We start from the raw sequence: 26,920 nt of genomic DNA, 5'->3' as shown, positions 1-26,920 counted from the left end.
TTATTCATTATAGCAATGCGTTACCCATTACAATGAAATATTATTGAACTATACAACCATTCAGATAAATTACGTGCAATTCTTTTCTTATTATATTTTAACTAGAACATCATCTAGCGTCATAGTGGATAAACACTCTGTTTACGATAACCACGCTAAACAAATTTCCATACGTCAACATTAGTGCGAATTAATGTATTTTTGTATTTGATTTGTTATTGAGTTTCAACGACTCATGGGCTGAAAATCTGGTGATTGAACAACAAAGTGCCATCTTCATGAGGTTAGAATGAACAGAAGCTGGGAAGTTTGGAGTACTCTTCTGAAATGTTTTTACTTCTGGCGGCCCTGATGTTGCTAATTGTATTACATAAAAGAATCTTTGGCGAGCATTGAAATTTTATTTTGTTTAGTGTATTTCCATACAGGCTATTTTTAGTGGAAGTGGTGGTATGATACTCAACAAACAATTGGTATATAATTAAAAAATTCAACGTTCAAAACTATAAGTTATAATTGTTATTGGTGCAGTTTAATAATACAAGTACAACTGGAAAAATTGTAGGCAGATTAAAATAAAATTATTTTTAAAATAATCTAAAAATAAAATAATTGGTTTAGAACGTTGATTATGACTCGAATATTCGCCTTTATAAATGAGGTGTTCTGTGGGTTTGTGAAAACAAATCTGAAGCATTTATTTTTGGTGCCTTTTTATATTAATGATCAGTATCATTCCACGTTGAGTGCACACTATCAAATTAATGAAACATTCATTTCTGCAATTTGATAAAATGGAATTCCTTTTTCATAAATTGCATTTCATATTCATCATCACACCGTGAAATGACCTTTATTCATAGAATACTATTTACTTAGTTATATGCCTAAAATGAATCACCTAATTGATAATGCATTCGAATATATTTTCATCTTTTTTTCAATTATTCTGTTGCAGTATTGAAATATTTCAAGAGAGTAGTTGCCTGGCGAAAATTACTTTTTAGTAAGTTAAAATTACACATCTTGCATCGGAAAAATATGTGCAGTTTTTAAAATATTTATTTTAAAAGCAGTATTTCAAATAATTACGCGAACGCATAGGCTTCAACATCAACTGGCTGATAGCGATATTTAGTTAACCTACGTCCAATCTGAGTACACATGGAATTCAATAGAAAATATGTAAACTCCGGAAACCTTCCTCTGTTTTAATTAGCTTTTTACCGCTGATAATTATTATTTATTTGTCATTTATAGCCGAGTAAACATGAGGTATGATGCGATATTTTTACAATAGCGATGCTTGAGTTTGTCTGCCTTTTTACATAGGGTATTACCTAGGCGTTTTGACGAGTTATTTATCTTGAATGGATTTAATGAGCAAGAAAAACAAGCAAAACCTTTGAAATATCTTGAATTTCTGTCATGCTTCTTCATAATGCTCCCTTCTCGGAATAACCTTCTTGTTCACAGTGACACCATCTACGTGAACAAGAAAAATTGTTATGCATTTGATGGTGTTACTAATCTGCACGCCGGATGTGTAATGCAACCCATGTAATTATCCCAAAACTTACAGCATCGTTATCCAGCCTCGTGATGAGGGAATGAGCAGCGTTGAGTGTTGGATGGGCCCACTGGGATATTTGATTCCACGTCCTGTTAAGATCGAACCCCATCAAGCTGGACCTGAAAATAAATAAGAAATAAATGGATAATGCCAATAGACACAGATTGAAATGGCTTGTATACACGTGATAAATAGTGTAATATTTACTAGTTATGGTTTGATTAATCTTTGAAAAAATGGGTGAATATCCTTTCAAAATAGGGTTTCACGTCGATATACTATATTTTATCTTTATATATTTGTCCCTTCTTCCTGTCACGTATAATTAATCATGTTTTGAAGGCTCTTCATCTACTTGGTCTATATTGGCCCATTAAGAAACCGATGGAAAGATACCCATCCCCGAATTTAAGTGATATCCAGAATTTCAGCGCGTGGAGCATTATTGCTTCACCGAGAACAACTCTGAGTAATGCATCAAAAATGTTGAAGCTTCTAAGCCGCGAGCATTTGAAATTTGAATAGCTATCGATTTGGAAGTACTTCATTTAGACGTAGAATTGTTAGAGGACATTTTTTATGTCAGTTCGAGGAGACGCGATTTGTTATATTTGCAAAAACTACCAATGCACTTCTAATTGACCTGATGTGTCAGATGAGGTTAATGATTTTAACAGAAGTTTTAAAGTGATTAGAATCAGTATCGATAACATGCAGGTGAAACTTGATTTTAGAATAACGCAGACACCCGAAATGAGAATCCGGCTCCTTCCTGTTCTCAAAGCCTTTTCGTTCTTGCCAAGGCACGAATTCTTCTGAGAGAGATAAGTTTTCTGAAAATATTTTAATAAATTCCTTTACAATGTATTACAAAGTATAATGGCCAGAGAAAAAACCCATATTAAACTACCATACTGTGGTTTATACTGCATGACATATTAAGAAAATCATCTACTTTTAGCGGATATGAATGAAATGACTCGGAGTGTCCAGCATGCTCGCTTTCTTGCCTGACGCTCTATCCCACCTTCCGTTGTATGATCAGCGTAAATGCAACTGAAAAACTTACATGTCATTTTGAAATAACTGCGTAAGTCACACCACAGTAAGGTATTCAGAATCTTTCAACGACGAAAACAGTATGTGACGCGTAAGAAGCGTCGAAAAGAGACGAGTGATTTGATTTCATTTCTCCTCCAAACCCTTTGGGTATCGAAGCGCGTCTCTTCATGTTAGGAAACGTAATAGCGGTCGTAACTGCTTTTTATGCGTTCATTTTTCGTGCCGTAAGCGTGGAACGAAACTCAAACATTTATAATTATATTTCTATTCTTTGTTCATAATGTGTTTATGAGATAAATGTGACACAAATATTGTAAAAGATTTTGTGGCAAGTGCAAGGCATGTTCCAACTTTTTAATGTTAGTCTAAACGTAGGCACTGAAATAAGTTACGTTGAATGTGAGCATTATTTTTAAACATATAAGTGAACCCAAAACACAATTAAAATATTTTATCATACTACGATTTATTTACGCGTGTAACTTCTGGGGTTAGGGGAGTCGAGAGCAATTTTAAGGTCCCAACTTGTCGTAAGAGGCAAACAGAAAGGTAACGCGGAAAACACACCAAAACATAGAAGAATCAGCACCACGCTAATTTATTTAGGCAATATTTTGTGCCGAATTATATAGTGAGGCCATTACGATTGACGCGTGTTCAATGCGATGCAGTGTCCCCCCTTGGTGGGTACAAAAGCGGAAGGAGGTCCCAGGGTTTGGATTCCAGTTTGGCATCCAGAATGGGTCGCGGATGTATGGGACGAGTTCCTAGGATGAAACGACGGTTTAACCCTGGTTTCACATTAGTTTAACGATCACGTACTTGCCACGCCTGGCCAGTCGACTCCGATAAAGAAGACAGAACAGCATTTGAGGACATATGGCGGAAATGTGGGCTTCGGTGTTTGACTATTTTGGCAAAGAAGTGAGAGATGCAATCGAGGGATTTAAGATTCGTTGGGGATGAGGTGGACCAAATTGGGGAGCAATATGATACTATGGGGAGGACAATTGTTGAGAAGTACGAATGGAGTGTGTCAATGTTTTAGTCATATTGAATTTATATTCAAACATTTCAAACGACTGTTTTGCGCATTGATTATTTAAACGCACCACGGTCATAATATTTCCCATGATAGGGTTAATGTGAAGGAAACGGAAATACTCTAAAATCTCCCTTGCTACCTTAACTGCAACAATAGTTGCGGATGCGTAGTGTTGCAGAAAGGAATATAAATATTTATTTCGTCATCACTTCGAGGATGAGGAGTGACATGGATTACTGGAATTCAATTTTACGAGGGAATTAAAGGTTTTGAATTCTTATGGGCCACACGCCATAACATCTGCTATCACTTTCTAAGAGATTGGACCAAAGTTACTCTTTCAATCTCTTACTTCTGAATTATATAAATATTCTTTAAACTGATATTTAGATTTCTTCCAGAAATTTGAATACTTTCATTACTTGCTCTGTAGCCCTTATTTCCTCTTTTAAATTGGAACTCGATCCAACATGGAACCCTTTGATTACCATTTTCATGTTGGTTTTTAATCGATTTGATTGGAGATTAGTGTAAAGAAAGAATCGTAAGGAATTATTGAGTTATCAAGTGCCGAATCTGAATCAAAGTGGCTGGATGTCGGATTTGTGGAGTAAATCCTAGGTCTGTCGAGGTCAACATAAGGGCACATTACAAAACCTTTCGAGAAGACACTCCGAGGGTGATGGGCTCCTTCGCAGACTACTGCCAAAATGATATATCGTTTTACACCACATTTAACTGGAAAAGATTTGAATACTCGTATATGAAAATTAACCAAGCTGGCAAAGTTGACGGAACTGATTTAAATGGTGGAAAAAATTGCGGAATGTATTGTTTCATTTCTAGACCGATACAGTGACTTGTACGAGGATTTGGAATTCCATGGATCTGTGATGCATTGAATATGGGATATTCTGGGCGTGGAGCTGATGGTTTGGTTTTTTTTACACGCTTTTCACACGTAGTGCTCGCGTCGGAACCCCGGTGGCGGCGGAACTAGTCAGTGATATTAAGATCAATGCTTCTGGGTGCACTTCCAAGTAAATAGAGAGCACTTCCTGGGATGCAAGCCGCCCGTCGAAGGTGATATTACATTGCAAACCAATTTGCACATTTCACTTAGAATAGGTCATTGCCGACGTTGGATTACCCCCTTCGTACCTCCATTCCCTGAAGAAATGCCTCTCCCAAATTTCCCACCTATCCTTTGTGGTTGAAATGACCACAGCTGTCGGTCGCCTCCCTCAATAAATTACTACCATGAATAACACAGAGCTTATGGGGGCAGAAAAAAAGGCGCGGCTTCATTTGAATCATATTGAAAGAAAAACGCGCTCTTCAAATAGCTTGTCAAATATGCAGATAAAAGAAACTTTAAACACGATTTACTCACGAGATATAATGATGTGGGGGAGCTAGTGATTTTTCTCATTGCAATAAATAGCCTCTTCAATCGGCCTTGACCCGAGATGAAATTGATAAACTGCAGCTTTTGTAGAATGCAGTCGCACTATTCTTGTTTTCTGCTGGGAGATACGTTTCACCCAGGCAGGGATATAATGATCGGTGAATCATGAGAGAAGTCGAAGAACCGTGAAAGTTATAAATGCCGTAAATAGTATGAATATTCCATAGGAAAATCGTAAACGCCCTGAGGTGTAGCATTAAAGCCACCTAATACCTCGGATCTTAATTGCTCCAAAACAAAGAAAGACTCCAAAGCGATAGTTCCAAGCATTCGTACAATGCTTTTTCCAAACTAATTGTTTGCTACAAGAATGCTAATACCTTATGTTTAATATGTTCATAAAAACACATATATAAACATATTTATTTATTTATAATGATTATATATATATATATATATATATATATATATATATATATATATATATATAATCATTATAAATATAAATCATATATATATATTTTTTTCTTTGCCTGGAAGTGAATCGGTGAGTCGAAAAGAGCGTTGTTTGTTAGTACGATACATTTTAATTTTTGGAAAAGTACAAAAAACTGAAAGAAGTATATACCTCACCGGTAGCGTATGTTCCACCTTGTTAATTTATTTTTTTAATTTAGCATTAGCCCGCGGAAAGCATATTTTGGCATTCAAATGGAACTATTAATAATGATAACAATGGTCACAATTACGAACAATCAAGCCTTATGTGGAGGATATCCCACATAGGCTGGAATCGAACCCGCAACCTTTAGAATAGCAGACGAAGACGTTACCATGCCGCCACCAGAGTTAGAGGTTAACGTTTAACGTTAATTAAAGCAGCTAAAGACACCGTATGTTCTTTCAGTGTCTCCATGAAAAATGTTTTAAATTACAGAAAACATTAAACAGCTAGGACTAAGTGCACTAAAATTAAAGCCCATCCAAATTCAAAGAGTCGAAATTATACCCTCTTTCAATGCTTCCGCCCTTTCAAGGTTCAAAAGATAATTTTATGACACTCGTACAATTGCCACAGTAAATATATTTTGGTGGTGGTGTAATAAATAGCCACTATCTTTAGTATTTTCCTATTTTTTATCGTTTGTGATATATTGGCAAAGAGCTCTGTAAAGCCAAATGTTACCAGCCTTACTTTTGTAATGAATTAATGTGTTCTTTGACCCTGCTAAAAAGCTCTGAAGATGTCAAATTGCAGCTCTTATTTTGAATTTAATATTCTATGGAATTAGTCTTTTTAATATAAGGAAGATTTTTGCTGGAGTTCTGATGTTAGAAAGCATTGGGGGAAAGGGAGCACAGAATTTATGGTTTTTATTCAGTGCACGAAGTCACGACGACATGAGGTCTGGTCAGCATAAAGTCTTTGAATGAAATTAGTGGGTATCTAAAATTTATCTCGAAAGTATCTGAGTAAGATCAGTTCTGTTAGTAAAATTTTGGTGATTAAATAATAAAAACGATCTCGGACTAAACTCCTCTTTTTCATGAATTGAACATACAATGAAAATTGATGTTGCCTGTTTTTTACAGAAAATGTTCACCAGCACTCTAATGGAATGACATAAAAGGAAGGTCATTTTTTATTTACAAAAAAGGTAATCTGTTTTATTCAAATGGTCCGGTATCAAATTATCACAGCACGAAGAATGCAGCAAATTTTTATTTTGCACTATGAAAACTATGTATTAAATATATGATTGACCAGGAATAGAAAACATGGTATAACCTGTGGTGCATAAATAATGGGCGACAATCTACATTACCGAGCAACGTTATTTCTTCAGGAATACATTTTCAAGATAGATCAGGAGTCGAAATGTTTTGAATTCTAAGATTTTCCCAAAACGCGTATCCCAACTACGAATGGTTACGCGCTATTGCATATTTCAAAAATTATTTACGTGTTATTCCGTCTAACGAAATTTGAGATGAGACACAATTTGGCGCAAAAAATAAAGCATCTAAATTTATCAATGATTTAAGAATTCATATGCATGTACAGTAAGTAATATTTCATAATATTTCATGACATGCTTTGACTTTTTAATAAGTGCAACCCTAGCATGAATTCTATATATATCAAATACTCTTAAGGGTATTCTTTTTAAGTTTCTAATTCGTTTATTTTCATGATTTATAAAAATACATAGAATTATTAATCAATCTCATTTCATTTAATATGATATTTCATGAATTTACTCAGATGATTTTGACGGTATTATTTGTCCGTTTGAATAACTATTAACAGTCATAGGGGACAGCTGATTTTTCATCGCATCCAAATAATTGTGCTTTTTCTGCTATATATGTATATAATTACTAGAGATCGTATCATTTGTTTACAAATACAGAGTCCGAGTTCTGCTACTCTGCGCACTCTGAATGATAAATAACATTATTTTTCCTTGAAAACACACTGTATTATGTTTCAACATTCGACCATTGTAGATAAAAATATCATATTTTTAATTGAAATCTATTTAATGATATTTACGGTAATTTAAAAAAAACGAATTATGCATCTTAAGTTGCATAATTCGTTTTTTTTTAAATTTAGACAGGCAGGCTTTGAGACAGTGTAAACGAAACTAGTCGACGAATAAAGTTTATTTTGTAGATAGCAAAGATATTATTTTTCCTAATCGAAAAAAATATGATTTTCATTCCCATTCAACATTCATTCTTTGTTCTTCACCGTAATGTATGGTGCCTTTTTTATTTTATTGCTCCCGTTTGCCGTTTTACCAAATCACTTGGTAATTTCCTATGATGATAATTACTGCAGAGGTGCATATTTGATCCGGGGGAATTATGAGAACTTGAAACAATGTATTGAAAACCACTACGGTGCGTTCAAAAATTCCACATGTAGACTCCACACGATGGAAACTTTATTGTCTTTAAATAAAATTGAAAAATTCCATAATTATAAGTCTAACCCAGAAACCCTACATCGACAACCCTCGTTTTGCGGAGATATCTCGTTTGCACACAGAATATTTGTAAATTTGAAATCCAAGTGTAAGATAGCGCCTTCCTCAATTTCCATTAGTTTATCCAACAGCGATAAACGTAAATGTGGAGTGTATTTTTAATTGCTGCCAACATTCCGGTTTCAAAATATTGCTCCTAATTGAAAATTGGCAAGGCATAGAAATCATCATGTTATTTTTATTTTATGGAAAATTCGTGAAAATAATTATATGACTAAATTTTACCGCTTTGCATGCCATTGGCATTTTATTATAGAAAATATCAAGCTAAACATGGGTGGGGACTTGAGCTCTTTGAACAACGCCAAGGTCATGCATGCGTTCATTGTGATGCGGGACATGAAGGAAACGTAACAAAAAAAAGAGAGTTTGAATGACGCCCTGCCGATTGAATTGCGATCATGACTCGGTCCCTTTGCGGAAAGAAATAAATGGCACCCTGCCTACTCAAGCATATCTTCCTTCTCAGCTGGGCATCTTAGCGATAAAAATAAATTGGTTGTTGGAGGTACTGGAAAAACTTGATCCGGTAGAGTAATTTTTAGAAGAGTAGCTTCACACCTTTCTTCTCCATATCTAAGGCTATAACCCAACGCATATTAAGAAATGGGACTGGGCCACGTGTCAAGGAATACCCAAGTGATGCTGGAGAGAAACTCGGCGCATCCTGCACCACTCTGTGGCCAGCACAACTTCCGTATTCCAACGTTTGGCCGAGGGCATCAATTGCCGGTTCTCGCTCGAGATAAGCCGAAAATATGTGAAGTGGTGAAAACCACCCGAGCGAGTCACGTTATATGGAAGAATGGAGCTTAGGAGCTAGGAAAATAAACCCTTCAGGACAATTGACCTTTGACCCCGCCAACAAGACTGTAATCCTAAGGGAAATTCCAGAGGGCCCGAGGTGTCGCATTATCTTTTGGCTGGGGAGGAGGTGAGTGAGGAAGATTTGAGTCACCCTCGTGATAACTTTACTAGTAGCCATTTAAATTGCCAAAAAGTGGTGCAATTCCCACTGCCCACCTCATGGATGGGCGGCGAGGATTCAAGCTTTTGGTAAGGCCTCCCATCTCACTCTCTGGCCTGCACGACAACTCATTCCTCCATGCTCGACAAAGCCACATCATTGTATAATGCGTCGGAAAATGCGTTCGATTAACTTACTCCATTAGAGACTCGATAATGCGCTGTTGCTGAATATTTTTAACGGTATATGAATATAATCTATATATTCTCTTAATAATTTTATCTTTGGGTAATGAAAAGGTAGAATTCTTATAAGATCAGCGTGATAAGCAAACATTACTTAGGAAAAACGAATATTTCCTTTCAGAAATAGGTAATACCGAAACCAAGTCAACATGTTCCCTACACTATCACCTGCAATTGATGCTGATTCCGAGCAAAGAAGAAACGAAGGCTTTTGACGACTTGATGTCAGATGTTTTGAACAAAATCCTCTGTGACGTGTGCTCAAATGAAAACGTACAAATGGGCTTGATGAATAACAAATATATTGCCTAATATTAATTAAAGACTAGACAAGTAAATTCGCAAGCGTTGTGGTCAGGATTACAGGAAATATAATAAAAATGGATCAACAGGCATTCCTTGCGTTTCTACATCAGGTCTTTCTTATTTATTATATTTATAGCACATTGTATTTTGAACAGTACGGCTTCGGTAAGCAGTGATACTGCCTTTGACTTGACGGTCCAATCCAGTACTGTGGCAGGGTTTTCTCAGCGTTAATAAATTTATTTTCATTCAATACAGGTTCTGTATATTTATATTCTGTTTATGTATATTTATGTTATATAATTCTGTATATTTATGGTGCTCATACCACTTGAAATGTTGATGATGACTATTGGCATAAGTTATTGTCAGAGAATAAAACTTTCTGGCGTGACTTATTTTTCAATTTCAATACTAGAGAATGAATGGAAAAATTGGTACCCTAACCCATCATGGCGTTTATGCTGGGTAAATGATAGCTACACTTTTCAAAACATCTGCTCTTATATTTTAGTTACATCCATATAACATTCGGAATTAACATAAATAATATAAAGAGTAGGACCCTATTACGTTGCGTATTTCCCAAAAATTATCTTCAGTTGATACTGAGTGTAGGTGAAATAGCACGTTGCTACCTTTCTGATTTTACTGGTATCCCTGCGGGCTATCGTTGAGTGAGGGCACCGTTTTTAGTGAAGCAAGTTTTTTGTCCGCGTCGAAAAACAAAATGAATCTGAATTTAGAGCAACGTTATTCCGTGAAGTTTTGTGCGAAACTCGGGAAGACGGCAACTGAGACCCTCGATATGATCAAGCAGGCTTATGGGGACACTGCCTTAAGCCGTTCTATAGTATTTGAGTGGCACAAGTTGTTTAAAGAGGGTAGGGAGCTCGTTGAAGACGACCATCGCTCCGGACGGCCGTCGACGGCAAGAACCGAAACGAATGTGGACAGAGTGAGGACACTGCTGAACACAGACCGACGCTTAACCAGTGAAGAAATTGCAGAGCAGTTGGGTCTGTCTGCATCCAACGTCCAACGCATTATTTCACAGGATTTGGCCATGCGCAAGTTGTGCGCCAAGATGGTGCCGAAAATTCTGAGTGTCGACCAACAGGCAACGCGTGTGCGCATTTCCGAAGAAGTGTTAGCCAATTTGCACCGAGATGAAAATTGTTTGGACAATGTGATAACTGGTGATGAAACATGGGTTTTTCAATATGACCCCGAAACGAAAAGACAATCCGCGGAATGGCACACTTCCGCGTCCCCACGTCCAAAAAAGGCTCGCATGAGCAAATCAAAACGATGTTGATTGTGTTTTTCGACCGTCATGGAGTGGTTCCCAAGGAGTTTGTCCCACCAGGGGAGACTGCGAATGCGAACTTTTACGTGCAGGTGCTCACCCGCCTCCGAGAACGCTTGAAAAGAGTCCGACCGGCCATCGCAAACTGCTGGGTGCTTCATCATGACAACGCGCCGTGCCATGGCGCGCTCGTCGTCAGACAGCTCCTGGCCAAATACGGCGTTGCCACGTTGCCGCACCCACCCTTTTCTCCCAATCTGGCCCCACCGGACTTCTTCTTCTTCCCCCTGATGAAAAGACAGCTCAAGGGACGACGTTTTGACTCGATAAAGGCCGTTCAAGAGGCTTCGACGAGGGTCATCAACGGCATCCCCAAAGAAAATTTCCAGCGGGCGTACGGGGAATGGGAGCAACGTTGTACTAAGTGTGTAGCAGCTCAAGGAGCATACTTTGAAGATTATTAAGTCGATGTAAGGATATCGTCAATATAATTCTTGTAAAAAAATCAGTCCTACCACTTTTGGGTGCGACCCTGTATATAATTGAGCGACCGTAAGCAGTTCTATTGATTTCATTCGAGTAATGCAATAATACATAAATGTCGACATTGCAACCTCCTTGCATCGATTTGTGTAGCCCCTTCACCGGGGCCAGTACATTATTTGATGCTTCAAAAAATTTATTCCGAAGTGATGAAATCTATTCAAGTCCATACCACCCTGTACAGCTTTTCATTTTCAACAAGATAATTTATTTCTCTCGGCGAGAAACTCTCTTCCTACCCATCAAATTCATTATAATTCTCTTTAGAGTAACAGATTTGTGAGCGTGTAATCTGCTTCTTCGGACCTCATCATAACTTGGCCTTGTGGCTCCTCTCGCCCGCCTTCGTCACCTCGTTCCTTCCCTCATCTCTCCAACCACACACTCCGGTACCAATGGACTAATCTCGCCGGCGGCAAGCGTGGCAGCAGCATAATTACAATGTACGGCCACGAAGTCGCGAGCGCATGTGTGCTGTTGCGCATTGTTCCAGTAATAGGATTGTTTTGCTCATTAAATTGTTCGGAAATGAACCAAATTTCAGTTTCCGTTGGAATGAGAACGAGACGTCAAAGTAATCGAAGTACCTTTATTTCTATTCCTCAGTTCCTAGCAACCATTGATATTATTTATTCCTATATTATTTTGTGGTGTACATATCGTTTCATGGATTTTACGCATAAATATGGATTTAATTTTTCAGCATCTAGAGTAGGAAAGCGTGGCGATGGATATGCAAGACATGATCAAAAAAAGCCTGGACTGATTTTATAACTTCTTTATTTTGACGGATACAGCTTAATCGAACCTATCGCCCTCAAAGTACATGCCTTGGCTGACGACATACCCTTGACAACGTTTCTTCCAGCTCGAATTCTGCCTGGTAAGCCGCTTTTGGGATCCTCTACAGGTCCGCCGTACAATTACCTTTAATGTCCGCAATAGGGTCGAATCGGCGCCATTTCAAGGTTGATTTTAACTGTGGAAACAAAAAGTCTGATGCAGCCACATCTGGAGAGAAGGGTGGCCGCGGGATCACGGAAGTTCCGGTTCTGGTGAAAATCTCCTTCACGATCAGAGCCGTGTGATCCGGCGCCGTATTGAGGTGGAAACGCCATGCCTTGTTACTCCATATGTCCGGCCCCTTTCGCCTCACTGCGACCCTCAGCCTCTTCATGACATTTACGTAGAAATCTTTGTTGACGGTTTGACCTTGATGGACGTATTAGTAATGAATCAGGCCTTGCCAATCGAAGAAACACACCAGCATGACCTTCACATTGGACCGGGACACGCGAGCTTTCTTTGGTCGCGGAGAATGAGGATCTTTCCACTGAGAAGACTGGGCCTTTGTCTTAGCATTATAACCGTAAACCCAGGTTTCGTAGTAGTAGTAGTTTTGAGGGGAGGCGACCGACAGCTGATGTCATTTGCGCCGTAGGGGATGGACAGGAAGGATGAAGGGTGGAGAGAAACCCGGCGTCGGCATTAGCCTACTCTTTACGAAAGGCGCCAAGGGGTCCGCAATTTAGCGTCCCATCCGACGGACGGCGTACTCACTCAAAGTGCCCTCCACAAAGCACCTCAAGTAGGGATCGAGATACCTCTGAAAAATATGCAACACCGCCGGGATTTGAACCCGCGCCCTCAGGGTGGGAAGCCAGTACGTTAGCCCCCGCACCATCTCGATCCCTAGGCCAGGTTTCGTCACTGGTTTCGATGGTTTTCAGAAACTGTGGGTCAGCATTGGCTCGATCAAGGAGTTCCTGACAAATTCCTGCCTTTTTTTGTCTCCGCTCATCGGTAAGCACCCGCGGGACGAATTTTGATGCCCGCACCAAATCGTTCACCAATTTGACAAGGTTGGGGTCTGTCGAAGTGGAAGGCCGCCCCGTTTGCGAAGCTTCATCTGTTGAGATTATGCCCAATTTAAATTGACTGTACCACTTAAAACACTGGCATCGACTCATAGATTCAATAACAAACGCTTGCTGAATCATTCCAAACGTCTCCGTAGCACTTTTGCCAAGTTTGAAACAAAATTTCACGCACACACGCTGTTCCTATAACTCCTTCATTGCTGCCGTTACACGCGGTACCGAAGAGTTTAAGACACGTACCGCTGCAGCTGCGTAATGACTCGACGTAAAACAACGCAACGCCACTCATTTTAGTCGCCAGATGTGTCGCCAGATGGCGCACTGTGTCTCGTTTCGATCCGTTGAACGATTTGCAGAGAATGAAATCAGTCCGGTCTTTTTTTGATCGCACCTTGTATATGCAATAACAGAGGAGCCTCACGGAAGAAGCGGAAGTGATTTTTGTTTCTGCCGGTTGTTTGAGGTATTATTCACGCAGGGATTGCGAAAGGAAACCGGTATACAGCTAAGAAAATTTAAAAAAGAGCGTTTGGGAAACCAAGATTATCTTTCATGTAGCTAGTCAAACGTTTCTGAAATCAAAATGTCTTTTTTAAAATAAATTAATGGAGTACGAAAATGTTCTCTTAAGAGATCCATCCGCAATCCATTTTGCACATGTTTCGAAACATCCACACCGATTTTCCTAATTATCACACTGTTTTCAATGAACTCGATTTGATTTTATAATTGGAGTAATTGTAGTGGAGCGTACCTGCGATAGCTGAGGCGCATGTTTAATATATTTATTTTTATGATTCAGGTCACCGTTGTGCATGAATATTTATCACTCGAGTTGTGTATTTTCGAAATAATCCCACAATGACACACCAGAGCAGCAAATTTGTCTATAGATAGAAATTTTATGCAGAATCGACCACCATCTGAGTTTTTAATTTATCCCAAAGGATATCTTCGACGTGAATCCATTAAAAGACTTTATTTATTAACAATTTAATTATCATTTTCCTAATTTGATTGTTTTACAACCGGGTAAGAAATAGAAAGAGAGGATCTATTTTCTAAGAATCAATACTCAAAGAACATATTCCAAGAAAATGTGGAAGATACCGTGAAAGTACCTTTTAACGAAGTCATCCGCTGTAAGTGAATTACAGCGCAGCAATTTAGAGTGTAAAAATGCCCGGGACCGGACGTCGAGGGTTCGTATACCGGTCAAGGCGAATGATTTTTTACTCTCTGAAACGATTGCATTTTAACTCAAAGTACTTATTCATACCGGTTGGACGAGTACAGTTTTTCATTTAACGAAATAGTATATCAGATACCTTTCAAGGCCGCTCAACCGCCCTTGAGCTTATTTAATTATTTATTTAGCCTTAGTCCGAAAACAGCACTCTGGCCTTTACATCGGACTATTAACAAAGAATAACAATGGAGACGATTAAAAACACCCAAGCTCTAGGTGGAAGAAACCCACCCAGGCGGGAATCGAACCCGCGACCCATGGATTGGCAGACGAGGACGTTACCCCGCCGCCACCGAGGCCGGCGAGTTAATCTTCCCTTAGCAGAATTGAACCATGAGTAAAAGTATTCAGAGATGTTAACTGCTTGATTGGTTCAAAATTATGGCTCAGTTCATCATTTTAACCTTGATGTTAAAAAGGAGCTTGCGGTTATATATGTATTTATCTTTTCACCCGCAGTGCTCAGGATATGTATTTGTAAGATTTATCTCGGAAGTCTCCGAATCATAACAACTTCAAGAAGATCGATTAGGTATTCATGTCTCCACAAATGTACGTAGCGTTAAATTTTCATTTATTACTTTTTTTATGATGATGAATACCATATCCACCTCGGTAGCAATGTACTAATAGAGGAATCACAGCAGCTTTCACTGATAACCAGTACTGCCATGAGGCTTTCCGTCGAATGTAACCAATTTCAGATTTGTTAATTGATTCTATTTCTATTGTCATTTAAATTGCGACGGTCATTTTTGCATCCTTCTTCTATCGATCGTTTAATAAATGCTTTTTTCTTAATTAGGAATTTTATGGGATTCGAACTAAGCAGGATGGTAAAAAAGCATGCTCCTTGTGTCTTGAAGGGGGATATATGCACTAGCAGCAGGGAAATTTTCCGTGATCCCTCTGTGTGGATGACTTTGATGAGAGGTGACCACATATCCCTCGGCATTGGACGTCATTATTGCGTGGAGCTTCTGTTCCCTACGGATGACATGTACATGTCATCGGATGACACAGATGACAGTTGCATGAGAGCCTCAGTGGTGGCTCGTAGAGCGTGAAAATTTTTATCTATTTAACAACGACATAATACGCTAAAATCATAAGTGATACATTAGTTCTTTATTGATATGACACTACATCAATAACTAAGTTATTTATTCAGTTATGTTCACAATTTTTGCATCGCAATATTATATTTTGCTAGAAAACATAGCGAATATTTGGATTAATGGGCACGAAAAAAGACGCTGCGAAAACAAATGCAGCCAATGTTAATTTTACGGATCAATGGTACTTTTTGCAAATATTTTGGACAGACATATTCCCATAAAACATTGCGTAATAAAAGAATATTTATCGTAACTTTTGAAACTCTATACAGGTTACAAAAATGAATTCATTAAAGTACACCATGTTATTTCGATGCTCTGATGAAATCAGCGGCATTAAAAAGACCTTGTTTATGTGCCTTTATATATATATGTTTATATATATATGTATATATATATATATATATATATATATATATATATATATATATATATATATATATATATATATGTGTGTGTGTGTGTGTGTGTGTGTGTGTGTGTGTGTATGTGTACCTACCATATGTATACCGTATATATAAAATAACTGAAGGACTCCAAATATTTTCTCTGTTTTGAGCGTGCACCAAATCAAATTTGTCTGAGGCAAAAGTCCTTTTTAAGAAGGTACGTATTGCTCAGTCTGGCTACCATCCAGTTGCATGAGCATCCCAAAGAAATGGGATTATATGACATCGATCAAAATCTGCCACAGGTTTTCCCTCACCAAAGTATATTTTATATGCGTGTATAGTATTATCCACGTTTTATATTAGCAAGTCGGTAGGAGTAATTTAATCTTTTACTGGTGAGAGGTAAGTGAATAAGACTACCACGCTACTTTCCAGCATAGATACTGGATTTGAGGGATATTTTTAGCCCTATTAGGCCCATAGGTCGTGACATCCTTTAAGTATACACCCAGAAATATAGCGAACCAGTATTTTATACTGAAATCACAATGTGGGAATCCAAGTGTGTGCCCAATAGACAAGTTCACGTTAGCTCAAATCAAATAATTATCTCCTTGATTTTAAAGTACATTTTCTGATATTTTCTTTTTGCTTAGTTTACATAAGATTATAAGTTTACGATCAATTTGTCTGTGGGTAAAATTAATTTCTTTCTACCGCTGATCGCTGCCAACGGTACGCTGGTTATCAAGTTAGGATATTCAGGAGTTTTGCTAAAAAGAATGTAAATTAAGAATGATAAAACATTGTGATTTTTGAAAAATGTCTCTTCTATTTATATATATTATAATATTTTCTGGACAAAATTCACACGTTGCTAACAAAATTTCAGCCTGTGTTCGCACGTCTATTTGTTCTGCATCCTAACATTTTTCAAAAACACTCGAAATAAGATCCACATACCACAAATCACGCACGTATTATATTTTTTCTCTTGTAATTTTTATATGCAAGCATTTTTCCAAAATATACTTATGAAACTGAAATAATTTCGTTTTGAATGAGCTAACGGCTAATTATATTCTCTATTTTATCACATTGACGCTAATGTATCTGGTGAAATCTCAGGAAAAATTCTGCATCGTCATAGTATGGTAACAACAACAAAGTCACTTTAATGGGTGAAAATGTGTATCAAACCTTCAAGGTTTCTCCCCTTAAATGTATTTGTGATTAAGTTGAAATATTTTGCCTAATCTCAAATGAAAACCTAGTTCTTTCTAGCTTAAAAAATTATTTACGATGCATTTAAACAGCTATACTTCAAATGAACCGATTTTATTATTTAACGATCAAAGAGAATTTTCAACCATAACTTGTCTGTTGATGGAAAACTGGTAATTTTCACAAACTGGCACTTTGAAAGTCTCAGGTCCATTTCGAACAATAAAAACTAATTCCCAAACATTTATCAATATTGCGTATGGAGGATTTTTCATAAAAAAGTACCATACACATACCTATGTGAGATCATAGGCGAGAACTTAGGTTTTCTCGTGTTTGATTGAAGCGTTTCACCTCATTCTAATTCCTCTTCACGAATTCTTCAGGGAACGCGGCGTTGTCCTTCATCCGTCTTTTCAGAATAACTTATTTTCTGCTCCCATTCAAATCCACTACTCACCTGTCACTCATAGCAAGCACTTCATTTTTCCATTCCACCGGCGTTTGCATCCAATTTCCATCCATTCTTCTCTCAATGCCAGTGCTAAATTTTTCCTCGACACGTGGGCGGAATTTTGAGGGCGTGAAAGGAGGTAAGTGGGTTCGATAGAGACTCCCTTTTCCTATTTACCCCAAAATCCACTCACGTGGTCAGCATTCAATCCGCTAGCTTTTTATACCCTAAGAATTCCTATTACTTCCATTTCATAAAGCCTCTATTTTCGAGAGAAAAGCCTTCCATCGCATTAAGAAAAGTTATGATGACAGATTAGTATCAAGATAAAACCATAATTGAAGTCTACATTGACCTGCAAAACTTTCAGAACTGAGAGTATAGTTTCATATGTGTGGTACTAGTTTCATATGGTGGTATATTGACTATATTAGTGAGATTGTTTAAAATGTTAGAGAACTATTCTCTTAGATAGTCTATTTGAGAAAACAAATTTTCATGAGATAGTGAACCATCTGGGTTTATTTTTCAGGCGGATGAAATTAGCAACAGTTTTAATATTCCAGTTCAAGTTACTTAATATTCAGTGTTTGTAGTAGCCTATTATATTTCTACGAGCCTGTGGTCATGATGAGTGAGAAACTTCCTGATTTACACAAAAAATGCATTTTTATCATTGGCATTTAATATATATTTTTAATTTTTTCTAAGAAAAATAAACGCAATATAGACTAAATGAAACTGAATTTTTTTTTATTTTTTCTAACCTTGCCACAATTTGGATTTTAATATTCGTCAGCCATGCTCATTATTTCCTTTAAAATTAGTGAGTTTAGTAGTTTATTTAATTATTAATTATAAGGGTACAAACTATTTCTTTTGTAATCCTACGAGAAAAATTAATAAATAGGCCTTGATATTTTATTCTGGGGCCCACAGACATACGCCTGTCATTATCCACACCTTCGTGGAGCACCTCGCGCATAGTGTGAGTACATGTTTACGCTTAAATTTTAGGAACCTATACAGGGTGAATTAGAATTAGCTAAAACTATTAAATAGGGACTTTCCAGTAATTTTAATTATTTGAACATAGGAGAGTTGAAATTAAATATACATACGAGGGCGGTCTGCAAAGTTTCCGACCTCGACAATTTCAGAAAAAATGTCTTGTACCTTTGTTGGATCGGGAACTTATCAAACCACCCATGTGTATATATATGTATATATATATATGTTTAAATATATATATATATATTTAATTTTATATAAAATACATAATGTATCATATATCTTAAATATATATAATAAATTTATAATATATATATATATATATATTTATTGCATAAATATATTATATTATTTATTAAATTTATATTACAACATTATATAATTTTTTGGTATAATTATATGCGATTTATTTATTATTTATATATATATAAACCATAAACCAGCCTCGGAGAAGGGCAAAAGCTCAAACAATTTACCGTGTGAATGTCCTTTTAAGTGTTACTATTTTGTTTGTATTCTATTTTGCCGTCCCAATATTACATATATATATAATATTTTAATATGTAATATACGTATACATAAACCATAAACACAGTCATCAACCCGAAGGTCAGTTTAGTAGATGATGGTAGAGACCACCCAGTACTAAGCCCTATACGGCGTGTGAATATTATCACATCAGGGTAGGGGGGCCAGTTCCTTTCCCTGTGCCGGTTATGGTTTCCCAGGAAAACCTGGTACCCGAAATATCACTTTAGCTTGGGTGGAGCTGCAGGTACCCAGAGTGCCTTGCCCAGGAATCGAACCCGGGACCCTCCGGTCAGTCCAACGCTCTACCCACTGGACTACCGCGACCCACTATATATGTATTTTATGTTTATATATATGTTGATACTGTGCTTATAGTTTATATATATATATATATATTTATATATATAAACCAAAATAACAGAGTAATCAACCCGATGGTCGGTTTGGTAGGTATATATATACATGTATATATATATATATATATATATATATATATATATATATATATATATATACACACGCACACACACACACATATATATATATATATATATATAGTATGTGGTATATGTTTAGAATTGATGATAATGGCTTCGTAGGAATAACATAAAAAAGGTGATTCCAATGCTGTGGGACATAAGTATATGAGTGAACACCGTGGTTTAATCATGTTTGTGGAGCTTAATCCTATTTCAGCATCCTGATGTCCAACATTCAGAATGACCTCCGTAATTATTGGTAGAGGTACATTTTTGTTGCATCCGCCCAGGATGTTAATTTGACAACGACAATTTTATTAATTATGTGATGAACTCTTATGATGATGCATTCAATTATAAAATTAATATGATGCTAATTTAACCTCAAAGTTTTCTTGGAAAATATCATTATTCGTAGCTGTTCTCTCAATGATTCACTGAGATTACATAATTGATGATAAGTAATTCATAGCATGCGCATGTTCTATCTCCCTAAGATCTTTTTCCTCAACGCCCTAGGTCATGCTCAACCGGACAGCAAATTCCCTTAAGCTCACCTGACCACCGTTGCCCTTAATGAAAGGGGTAAAATGTAAATAGTGTGGGGACCTGATCCAATGCGTCCGTGCCTGATGTCAGTATATTATCATAGCGTGTCCTCTCCATGAAATTAGGCCACAAGCTCTCGTATCAGTATTTGGCTCCGAACCGCCGGCCAATGCCACACGGAGCCACTCTCGTGATCATGGGCGTCGCTCCCCACCCCCACACACATCCGCTTAACTCAATAATCTCCTTCGCGCCACCCTCCCCCTCATCCCCATTCCACTCACTCCTCTGCCCCTACCCCCAAACCTGGGCAAAATACGCCCTCTCCTCGCCTTTTCCCCTCTGCGGCACACAGAGGGATAATCCCTAAACACGAGAGCGCATTTGCATGAGGAGTGCGTTGCTCAGATTCGCGCGCTACAAAGAGAGTGCCGGAGGGTGGACGGGAATTCGGCGCTGGGGGAGAGGCTGTGGGTGGAACCCTTCCAAAGTTTTCGGGAAGGGATTCCAGAGAGGCGTAAAACTCGGAGGCCTGGGGGACCGGAAAAGAAAGCGTCAAGTAAAGGGTGTGCGGCGTGGGTGGCGGAAGGGTTGAGTGGTTTGGGAGGGGGAAGATAAAAATAATCATAGGGCCGCCCTCGGGCCACTCCCGTTGGAATGCCACACGGGGGGAGATGGTGGGGTGTGGAAAACTGTTTGTCGGAGGGCCTTCCAGGAAAACCTAATCGCTGATAAAATTACGACCCTTCAATCTGCATTGGACTTAGTTCCAATCGTCGTCGCTGGTGGAGAATTATCAGGAGTTTGCCAGGGTGTCTGTTGAAAATGCTCGTTGCTCCGTACTGGCCATGAGGGAAGGTCCGTGACCAGGATGCTAACTCTAGCGTAGCTAAATGCTTTATGGGGAGAGGTCGGCTGCCCTGCAAACTAAATTAGTGACTGCAAACTATATCTACAGGAATTAAGTTAATGATGAAAAAATATCAGGGGTCCTTGCGTTGGGTATCCTGACTATATTTTTTATCAGGAGTTTTCCTACTATTCTGTGGAAATGAATCTTTTTACTAAATTTTTTCTTCATTGTAAATATTAACACAGTTATTGGTAAAAATAAGCCTGGTTATAACGTCTGTGGTGTATTGGTTAAACATAGAAGAGGGTTTAATGCTTAAATAATTATGACTACCCTGGAAAACTGGGAAGCGAAATCATGTTCTGTACTTCAGAACTTCGCAGGAAATCAAGCACAGTGCATGAGAAGAGAACTACTATTCGAATGCATAGTGGAAGGTGGGAAAAAGTTTGGTGGGAACGGGAGGAGGAGTTGGGAGGGAAATTTTTAGAAGTGTGGGTATTATATAGAAGATTTTGGGAGCGTAGGGAAGGTGAAAATATGCAAATTATATATATATATATATATATATATATATATATATATATATAACACTTTTTGAAAGTCTCACGGACGTGAATAATAATGTATAACACTTAGCACTAGTGGACACAGACAAAAACACAGAAACGCACAAAAAAGAGACTCACTATTTTTCGAATTTTCGGTGGTCGTGACCACCTTTATCAAGGAAGAGAGGGACAGAACTGGAAGGCAGTTCTGTCCCTCTCTTTCTTGATAAAGGTGGTCACGACCACCGAAAATTCGAAAAATAGTGAGTCTCTTTTTTGTGCGTTTCTGTGTTTTTGTCTGTGTACACTAGTGCTAAGTGTTATACCTTATATATATATATATATATATATATATATATATATATATACACACAAGCACATGCACATGTATATCTAATGTCTAGCGTACACAAAACCGTGTATATCTTCATTTTTTGGTAATAGGATAGATCCAAATGAGCATTACAAGATACTATCTCCAACATTGTTTTCCGACATGACTATTCGAAAAAGACTAGCCTTATTTCCTGTTCTAATAAATCTGTAGTTTGTTAGACAATGGAAATGATAATTGTTTACGTTTCTTAATTCACAAATTATCTCCGAGTAGCAGCTAATCATTATATCAACTGATTCAATTAATCCAGAAAATATATGCTGAAGACCGACTAATCACGAACAAAATATATTGTATTTATTTATATTTGTCTAGTAAAATGTAATTTGGTGATCAGCAAAGTGACACAGCACAGTTGAACCAATCAATATTATAAAATCTATTCATAAATAGCTAAATGTACATAAAAAGTGATCATTTAGTTTTTGAAGTAAAAATTACCATTAATGAGAAATATGCGTGAGTAGAAACTAATTTTAGCTTCACCAAATTTGAGCTATTTAGATGTCGACTATTAATAATGAAAACTGTTCCATGCGAAATAAAGAACCCCTATGTCTTGGAAGGACACACAATCTGCGATACATAATTGATAGTGATTATTATGAATCAATTATAAGAATTCACTTTTACATATGTTATTCAGTGTCCTTCGCTCAGGCAAAAATTGAATCATGCATCATTAATATATTTCTCCTTGCACCAGTCTCTATTTGATCATTCCGTAGGCAATCGTACGGGAGCGGGAAGAGGTTTGCAACGAAGTGGGCCGATTTGTTGCGGGGTGGAGTAAAATAATTATGAAACGTAGCGTAAAACGGGAAAGATAGCTAAACGATTAATGGGGTTTGGACGAAGGATTTGCGCGTGGGTGGGATGGGGCGGAGTGAGAATAATAGGGTGGAGGGAATTGATGGAGGGGAGTAGTTGGGGGTGGCGTGGGGCGGGAGATGGGAGGAGCGAGATAAGAGCCCCCCCCCCCAGCTCAATGTCTGCCGAGAGAGTCGTAAATAATGACTAGGTCGCCTGGTCCCCGCCCACCCCATTCCCTGTCCGGCTCGGATTTGCCATCTTCGAAAGTGAAGCGTTGCTTAAAGGACTCTCATGCTCCCTCCGCATCTTCTCCTTCCACTCCAAGGCTCCCACTCCGGGGACTCGCCCGCCCTCCGTCTCAACCAATCGATATCACTCCTCCTGTGACCCTGAACATCAGATATGGGGCGCTTTAGCTAACACTTTCGTCCATTACAAAATGGCAAATTGCTCTTTGGCTATTTCACGGCACGCACGGTGCAGAATAAAATTGCAAATTTATATCTGAGTAATTGATTTAGATCCCATTGATATAATGGATAAAATATCCATTGTTTCACCAGCCCAGACAAACAGTCCTCTTCAGCAAATCAGTGAACGAAGATATTAATTTAAACCCATTTTGTCGTCCGTTGCTATGCACAAGTATTTAAGTTGACTTTGAATCTAAACTTAATAAGTACCGAGAAAATAAAACGCATCATGTGCCTTACCTCATCATCGTAATTGTGGGCTAAATGTAGAGTACATCTATAAGAAAGCTTTCAAAACTCTTCATTGGGTAATGAGAAACCTCAAAGGGAGCCATAGAGCAACCAAGGAGAAGGCTTATCAGACCCTAGTAAGACCAATTTTAGAGTACGCTTCTCTTGTATGGGACCCTCATGAAGAAGGTCATATCAAAAAACTGGAAAAGGTGCAAAGAAAGGCTGCCCGATATGTACTGGGGAAGCATAGGAGGATGGAGAGTGTCATGCTAGAAACGCTGGGCTGGGAACCTCTAGAAACTAGAAGGAAAGTAAGCAGACTTTGTGGAATGTTCCGAATTTTTAAGGGGGAGAAAGCTCGGGCAGATCTTAGGAAAGAGGCGGGGAACCCAAATTTTATAGGCAGAAATGATCACAAATTTAAGGTAAAATGCCGGGCACAGAGAACAAATAATAAAAAAATTTTCTTTTCTAAATAGAACAATTGTTGAGTGGAACACCTTACCTGCAAAAATATTCGAGCCCTTTCCTAACAGAGTGTATACTTTTAAGAATAGATGTAAGGCATATATGTAATAATTGCATTGATGTGTGGTGTATTGTATTATATGTAATAGCTTAATTTTTTTTTAATTTATCTTTTTTTTCTTGCTGATTAATGGCTGTAAATGAGATGGGGATTCACTTGTTTTGTTAAAGAGATTTGTGTTTTGAAGTCTGGTTTTATGTACTATCTTTTGCAATTATTTGAGACTTGTGTGCCACCTGACAATTTCTATCAGCACATGTGTATTTTTAATAATAATAATAATAATTGGTCAAATGATTGAGATAGATGGAGGAAGGTTGGTATTAATCTTTACGTATTCGTTATACAATGAACATGTCTCATTCCCCAATGTTTAAAGTATAAAGTGGTTGAATATGTGTCTGTAACGTGTATTCAAATCGGAACTTGCCTGTATTACTTTCGAGGCTTTTACTGTCTTTATTCAAGAATTTATAACCCCCTACTCAATACTCTCTTGGGGTGATGCAGTCGTGTGTTTCTGACAAAAATAATTTTTTTTCAGATATACATATATGTAGAGTTCACCCAGTACTATGTACAGTCTACGTCTATCCTCCTGCTTCAATGATCACGTTTCCGCGCCGCACATAGCTACGCTCCATATAAAAGTTTTTACGAGTTTTTTCTTAATATCCTTACTCAACGTCCCTCTCATCAACTCCATCCTCTTTGTGAAAGCCTCTTTGCCTAGCACGATTCTTCTCCTTACGTCCCTACTACTATGACCGTGTTGGTCCAAAACACTACCGAGGTACGTAAACTGTTCTACCTGCTCTAGTTTTTGCTCTCTTATTTTAATGTTTAGCTTAGCCTTTTTCTTTCTAGAAAATCGCATAACCTTTGTTTTATTAATATTGATTCTCATCCCATACCTGTCGCACTGAATATCCAATTCACTCAGCAATGCTTACAACCCTTTGGCCGACTGACAAACTAAAGCTTGGTCATCAGTAAACCTAACTGATTTTACAAATTCCCCGCCCACTTTCAATCCTGCCTCCAGTTCTTCCCATGCCTCTTTAATCATTTCCTCTGCATACAGGTTGAACAGCAACGGTGATAATGGGCAACCCTGCCTTACACCTCTTTCTAACATTGCCAACCAACTCGCACCCGAGCAGTCTGAGACATGTATAGGTTGCGGATTAGCCTCCTTTCCCTCAATCTATTCTTATTTTCTTCAATATACTCATTAGTGTTTCCCAATTCACTCCATCAAACGCTTTTTCGAAATCTAAGAAACAGGCAAGTACCTCCTGGTTATATTCTATATTCCTCTCGATTAATAATCTCATTGCTGCAATGGCATCACGCATAAACTCTCCCCTACCTGAACCCAAACTGATCACCCCCTAAGTAAAAATTTTCCCTTCTCTCTATCCTTTTGTTTATGATCCTGAGAACAACTTAATCTGCGTGGGATATCAAACTTTTTGTCCTGTCGTCCTCACATGATGTAGCCCTTACCTTTTTCGGAATGAGAACTAAAACTGATCTCATGAAGTCTTCCGGCCAGATTCCTTCCTCATAGATACTACGAATCAGCCCATATGGCCGACTTTATTATTCGGTTATTTTATTCTGAGCAATAACTCCTGTTAAAAAGGGCCCTGAAAATACATGGGATATTGCTATTTTTGGGACCCATTATTTTTTAAATTTGTGTTACTTAGTCACTTTGATGTAAATGAATATTGTGTGTATTTGCTATTGGTTAATCAATTGTATATGTTGTAAATATAGGTCCTTGCAAATATTGAATGGTAAAGTTTAACGTTCTAGTAGTAGTAGTTTTTAGGGGAGGCGACCGACAGCTGAGGTCATTTGCGCCATAGGGGATGGAAAAGATGAAGGGTGGAGAGAAACCCGGCGTCGGCATTAGCCTACTCTTTACGAAAGGCGCCAAGGGGTCCGCAGTTTAACGTGCCATCCGACGGACGGCGTACTCACTTAAAGTGCCGTCCACAAAGCACCTCAAGTAAGGATCGAGATACCTCTGAAAAATATTCAACACCACCGGGACTTGAACCCGCGCCCTCTGGGTGGGAAGCCAGTACGTTAACCCCCGCACCATGTCGATCCCCTTAACGTTCTGAAATGCACAAAAAACAATTTCAATTGAAACTGCGGGACTGAAATTAAAATATGACTAAGCAATGGAAAGGCTGAAGTAAAATAATATCAGTCGGTTCGGCAACAAGATAATTGGATAATAAGTCGGAAATCACTTAGACACTAGGAGAGAAACAGATATGCCTAAGGTCGTGTGTTGTGAAGTTAACAGTGCTTATGGTAAAAACTCTGTATTGTTGCTATATAAAAAATTTTTAATTTGCTTTTCTTTGAAGCAATCGGCCCACATTCGCGTACTGAGTGTGCAACTCAATAAAACTACCCTAACAGAAAACCGAAGATGATGATTTAAAAAGATTATTTTCTTAAAAAAGGGTAGTATTCAAGGTACGGACGCTAGTTCAAAGAGCATACTCCATTGCTTAAATTGTACACTCGTTTTGAAAGGTGCACGAGAGGAGTATCCCTTGTAATATCGGATGAAGCAGGCCATTCTTACGTGATTGGTCGTACCATATTATACATAAGAACCATACTGGTTTCCGTGGGAAACC

General features: G+C 38.0%; 1 protein-coding gene across 1 annotated transcript in view; it reads right to left on the bottom strand.

Annotated features, from left to right (window-relative positions):
- The window catches only part of LOC139687065 (cytosolic carboxypeptidase 6), a 1,035,710-nt gene that overhangs the window by 94,233 nt on the left and 914,557 nt on the right, over positions 1–26,920 (bottom strand). Inside the window, exon 8 of the mRNA XM_071584170.1 lies at positions 1,581–1,692. Within this exon, the coding sequence (XP_071440271.1) occupies positions 1,581–1,692 (112 nt within the window). The remainder of the gene's footprint in view (positions 1–1,580; positions 1,693–26,920) is intronic.

This window comes from Hetaerina americana, unplaced genomic scaffold (genome assembly GCF_022747635.1).
Source record: "Hetaerina americana unplaced genomic scaffold, ioHetAmer1.1.p SCAF_16, whole genome shotgun sequence".
NCBI classification, from domain to species: Eukaryota; Metazoa; Arthropoda; class Insecta; order Odonata; family Calopterygidae; genus Hetaerina; species Hetaerina americana.
The sequence above is the reverse complement of the archived record's forward strand: the minus strand, read 5'-3'. Positions and strand labels throughout refer to the sequence as shown.